This window comes from Hyla sarda, chromosome 4 (assembly GCF_029499605.1).
Source record: "Hyla sarda isolate aHylSar1 chromosome 4, aHylSar1.hap1, whole genome shotgun sequence".
In the NCBI taxonomy this organism is placed as follows: Eukaryota; Metazoa; Chordata; class Amphibia; order Anura; family Hylidae; genus Hyla; species Hyla sarda.
This window is the reverse complement of record NC_079192.1, coordinates 327,043,807-327,049,806: the sequence shown is the minus strand read 5'-3', so window position 1 is coordinate 327,049,806 and position 6,000 is coordinate 327,043,807. Positions and strand designations below refer to the sequence as shown.

At 45.1% G+C, this 6,000-nt stretch overlaps 1 protein-coding gene across 2 annotated transcripts in view; it reads left to right on the top strand.

Annotated features, from left to right (window-relative positions):
• Positions 1 to 318: 318 nt before the first annotated feature.
• The window catches only part of DBN1 (drebrin 1), an 80,242-nt gene continuing 74,560 nt past the window's right edge, over positions 319 to 6,000 (top strand). Inside the window, exon 1 of one of the 2 annotated variants that reach the window (XM_056575007.1) lies at positions 319 to 498. In XM_056575007.1, the coding sequence (XP_056430982.1) occupies positions 413 to 498 (86 nt within the window). In that variant the 5' untranslated portion in view covers positions 319 to 412. The remainder of the gene's footprint in view (positions 499 to 6,000) is intronic. The other variant, XM_056575006.1, reaches the window with a different exon arrangement.

Genomic DNA, 6,000 nt, shown 5'->3' with positions numbered 1-6,000 from the left:
CTGGATAGGAAACATTGCAATAGAAAGACGGCATGATACAAAACCTTTTAACCCAGTTATGTTTTGCGGCAGTCACACTTTATGTCTTCCTCTATCCCTTTCGTTGTTTTGTTATAATGGGATATAACAATCCTAATACTATGATGGTTCCTTAGTATTCTGGGATATAACAGTTCCATTGCTATGTACTCTTATGGGATGTACCATCCGCAGTATAGAGACCCCTGACAGCCGTCCCCCTCAGTCCTCTCTGGTACTGGCCAGGTGTGCACTAGGACCCCGTAGCTCCCCTCCAGCCAGCCCTCCCCTCCCCGCGCTGCAGTTACTGCCTCCACCTCTCTCCTCCTCATCCCTCCCTCAGTCCTCTGCCTTGTCTCTCCATCCCCCGGCACACAGTCAGCCTGCAGCCGGCATGGCCTCTCTTAGCTTCAAACTCCACCGCCTGGAGCTGCTGGCTGCCTATCAGGATGTCATCCAGGAGCAGACCCCCACAGACTGGTGAGTGGCACTGGCATTAGGACCCTGGGTACATGTAGGGCACTGGGTGCTGTGGTTATCTGCACGTGTACTGGCACTGCATTGTGCTGCATAATTCGGCTGCACTAAGAATGGGCATGAGGAGGGCACTGCCAGGCTGGAGAGTGACATTGCCATTCTTTATAGGCCATTGACAAGGGCTATTGTTGGGTGAGTGGGGGGCATTTGATAAAATGGTGCAGTACATAAGGTAATGTGGAGGGATAGGGCAGGGCTGGGGGAGGGGCCTTCACCCCTGCAGGGATTGGGATGTCTAGTGACTGGAGCATATAGGGCACCACTAACAAAGAGCAATATACAGATGTCTTATAATGGTGCCAACAGCTGGCATGTCCTTAGTGATGCTTGGCACATGATGGTATGAGGGGTGTGGCGCAGCACTGGGCATGTTCTGCATGGGCCACCTGTCAGGTTATAGCCCCCAGTACAGGAGCTGCAGGTGGGCACTAGATTTGTGTGCCCCTATTACAGGGCTGAAGGCCTGATGGGATTAATAGCAGACAGGATTGTGTAGGTGTCATTGATTCCTGGGCTGCCCTGTGGTTGGTACTGCTTGCCTGGCTGCAGTTGTACATCTTCATTGTTTCCTCTGATCGCCTGTGTTTTGCAGCTAGGATGGTGCATTGGCAGCAGATGGCATTATGCACTAGGATGCGGAGCGGTGTAGAGGGTCTGGATGGGGGGCTGCTAGGATGTGGAGCTGTGTAGAGGGTCTGGATGGGGGGCTGCTAGGATGTGGAGCTGTGTAGAGGGTCTGGATGGGGGGCTGTGTAGAGGGTCTGAATGGGGGGCTGCTAGGATGTGGAGCTGTGTAGAGGGTCTGGATGGGGGGCTGCTAGGATGCAGAGCGGTGTAGAGGGTCTGGATGAGGGGGCTGCTAGGATGCAGAGCAGTGTAGAGGCTCTGGATGGGGGGCTGTGTAGAGGGTCTGGATGGGGGGCTGCTAGGATGTGGAGCTGTGTAGAGGGTCTGGATGTGGAGCTGTGTAGAGGGTCTGGATGTGGAGCTGTGTAGAGGGTCTGGATGTGGAGCTGTGTAGAGGGTCTGGATGTGGAGCTGTGTAGAGGGTCTGGATGGGGGGCTGCTCTTTTAGATCTGCTACCTCTTTGTGTCTGGTGAACAGAGGAAAGGGAATTAGAGGACATTGCTGGAGAACAGGGAGGGTGGGTCACAACATAGCTAGGAGTCCAGTTCTCTGCTCTGTTATCTGAGATGATTTAGGGGGGATTGTGTGGGAGGGGACCTTGGGGAGACATTGAGAACTTACATTTGGGTGGGGAAGGGATGGAGGGTGGAGGATGGGGGTTTGGTGAGATCAGACAAATCATTACAGCATGTGAAAAAAATGGTTGAGATCATCTCATAGGATGGCAGAAACTTCGTATGGTGGCTTTAGGGGTTAATTGACCTTTTTTGGAGGTAGATCTGTGTACCCTGGGATTGAGGGGTAGGAGAAACCTGTGAGGGATGATGCAGCTCCATTACAGAGTTCTGGGCCAGCTCTGTCTATTGAATTGTCCTCTTGGCTCAGTCACAATCCTAATGCTGTTACCTCATCCTATTCCTTTACTTCTTTGTTCTCTGCTTGTTTGTTTTGCTTTGTAGATTTTCTGTTTACCTTCGTTATTTACAGTATATTTATCAATATCCTGCCAATCTTCACAATGTTACAATCTTCTCTTTAGCTGCTGATACACTGAATCCTCTTATATTGAAAGTGATCACCAAAACATAATAAACCAATATATATGTTTCAGTATATAATGTTCACCTTTCCCTTTTGTATCTGCACCCACCCACCTCACTTGTTTTATTGCCTTTGTCTTGTGTCTCTTAACAACTTGTTGCGGTTTTGCTCTCTAGCACTTTCAGATTCTCTTCACTATTTTTCTGCATTCCTAAGCCCTGTCCTGCTGCAGTCTTCCTTATCTTTCTGTCCACATACTTTAACGTTGTTTCATAAAAAAAAAAAAAAAAACCTTTCCCATTTGTGCTAAACTATATTTACAGTAATTGGGGTCAGGAAGAAGTTTTGCCCTAGAATGGGGCAGTTAACAGCCGCCTCATGTGGGATTTTGCCTTCCTCTGTATCAACTCCGTAGGGTGGATTTAAATGGGCACTGTCAGATCCAAAAAACATTTTATATGTTGTTACTGATGAAAATAAAAAAGTCAATATTTAATAATGAAAATGGCCCCTGAAAATCCCACCATTAGGGGTCCCCATACCTACGGGGACACAGACAGGTACGTTTTAATGCACCAGTGTTCTTGAACCTGATATTTACATTGATCGGTAAATTTTATTACATTTTTCTGTGTGGAATTCTATATGTGCAGTTTTTTTGTTCCAGTAATCTAAAGAGGTTATCCAGTCTTTTAGGGTCACGTTGCCACATGCAAGAGAACGTATGTGTAAAAACCACGCTCTCTCCCCCCCCCCCCCCCCCAATGGAGTCACCACTAACCACACAATGTTGACAATACTCCCAGCAACATCATGTAAATGCATGGGGGTGTGGTTTTGGCCAAAAGTCTTGCCCTGCATCTGGGAACATGGCCTCACACATTGTAAAATTTAGTCACATGCTTTTTTTTTTCATCCGCAATCGGCACTTTTTTTTTGTTTTGTTACAGCCAATTACGGAACTAAAATGTGTGCAAAAAAAGTCACAAAATGTTATTGTGTGTGAATTTACCCTTAGGCTATGGTCATGCATAGTGGCCTTGATTTATTATTGTGAATCCAACCTGCCCTTGTTGGGTCATCTGCCAAAATCTGGTGCATCGCGCCACAGGTTCTGCCTGTACCAGAATTTGTAACGTAGTGTGCCAAAATAAACCTGCAAACCCAAACAACCTGACCTATTACTATTGAATTCTCACAAAGTCCTATAAGTATATGGCAGAAAATTCCCACCAGTCTGAACTTTCCTAACCTGTGTGTCCCAATAGTAAATAAAGTGGAATCATGGAAGTCTAAAACAACAATACACACTAATAAAAACCCAACACTGATTGTAAGGCAAGGACCACACTGCATTCCTGCCCCTGTCAATTGCATCCGTTGGCATCCTGTCAAAATCGGCATGCCAATGTATATTGTTAATGGGAGCAGTGGACCCCATTCACTTCCATGGCCAATCTGACCGAATAGTTTGGGACATATCTGCTATTTTAGGAAGACTCCATAACGGGGGCTGTGGCGCTTTTGAAATAGCACATATGTCTCGAAAGAAGTCACTAGGTTACTCAGTTTTGTCATAGAAGTGATGGGGACCTCTGCTTCTGTAAACAGTATGGGTGGCCGCCCCTTTTTAGGCAGGATGCCGACGAATATGATTAATGGGGGCAGGAACGCAGTGTGAACTTGCCTACATCTGTATTTTTAAGCAAAACCAGAGGTGGAACCAACACCGAAAAAGGTACATATAATTCAATTATAGTTTTTCTGTGTTGGTTCCTCTTATGTTTTTTGATTACAAAGACTGAGGAAAATACTGACCGAAATACTTTGTGTGAACATAGCCATATCATTCTTTCACATAGGACTGAAATGCTATAGATTTTTGGAGGATTTTCCCATGATTAGTGTGTATTCACATGACAGATTTCTATTAGAAATTTCTGCAACTGTCCTATTCATCTAAAAATATGAATGAAATTGAGGCTATATTTATACTATATTTGCCCTGTAAATTTGACGTATACGCAAGCAATGTGTAAAAAAGGAATGGCAACTTATACTGCGGCATACGAACAGCAGGCCCATTGAGTTTACTGGGCCAAACATGGTCAACTGTTGACATGATTGTCCCATTTTCTGAATGTATATGTGTATTTTGTGGGACTCAAAAGCATGGCTGTATGAGTAGTTTAGTCTTACAAAATAAATGTATAAGCTTGGAAAGGGCCCAACATGTCACTAGTTGACTGTGTTCAGCTCTCTAAAAGCAATGGCTTAGATTTATCAAACTGCATGATATTTTCCCACAACAACCAATAGCAGCTCCGGTTTCACTTTACCTCAGCTCTTTAGCTGAGCTGTGATTGGTTGCTGTGGGAAAATCACTCTATTTTTGATAAATCTAGGCCAATGGGCCTTCCATCTATACACCACAGCATACTACTTCATCCCTCTTTAGACAAATTGCCAGTGGGCTGACCCTAGCCTAATTATCGGTTGCAGAAACTTGTGTAACAGATCTAATGTGTATGAACGAACCCTTACGGAAGTCAAGATCAATAACTATTTTGCAGGAAATCCAACATTTTAGTCCTGTGGGAAAAAACATAAATTAGATGGCCATTAATTTGAGCTTTTGGGTTCTGACTCTTGGTACTGGCTGGTTGAAGAGGCCACAGCGCTTGTACAAGCATTGAGCATATCACATTGGTTTGAGCTTGGTTTGTTCTTTGCAGACACCATACTTCCACAGTAGCATCTTTGCATGGTATTGCATGTTTTCCCATTTAGGTAAACCAGACCACGATGCAATATTTTGCATCACCTCTATGAAAATATGGTGTATAGCCACAGCTATAAAGATTTGTAAATTAGTTCTATTTAAAAATCTTAAAGGAGTACTGTGGTGTAGGACAACTTATTTTCTATCCAATTGGTAGGGTATGAGTGTCTGATCAAGTGGGGTTCCTACCGCTGGGACCCCCCGTGATTTGCTGCACATCCCCATGGCTGTCCCTTTGAATTGAGCTGTGTCTATGGGAGAGCAGGAAATACAGCATTCGTGTATCTCTGGCTCTCCCATGGAGATACATGGAGTGGGCGCATTGAACACCTCTTCATTTGGGAATCGACTGTCTCCTTGCAAGGGTCGGAGAGCACTCCGTGCACGAGGAGAGTTTGGAGACAGGCAGGAGATTGCGGGGGTCCCAGCAGTCGGATCCCCCAACATTTAGACACTTATCCCCTATAGTACGCCTTTAAGCCTTCAGCTGCTGTATGCTCCAGAGGCAGTTGTGTAGTTCTTCCCTGTCTGTTCAGTGGTCTCTGCTGCCACCTCTGTCTGTGTAAGGAACTGTCTGGAGAAAGAGAGGTTTATTATGGGGATTCGTTCCTGACACGGACAGAGGTGGCAGAATAGAGCACTGTGTTCAGACTGGAAAGAACTACACAACTTCCTCTGTAACATATCAGAGCAAATTTTTTTTCCAAAAATGGCACCACACCTGTCTGCAGTTGTGTGGTATTACAACTTGCTCAATTCACTTCAATGGAACAGAGCTGTTAAACCACTCCCAATCTGTAGACAGGTATGCAGTTTTTTGTTTTAAGGAATCAGCTCTGTTTTGCTAATGCTGGATAGCTCCTTGAAGATCTTTACATAGAAATAACTTGCAAATCTGTATAACTCTCTGGCACCAGAACAAACTTTTTTCCTGTGTAGTACCCCTGAAAGACTCCATGAAAGGGATAATGGGTTGGTTCCCTTTAAACAAAGG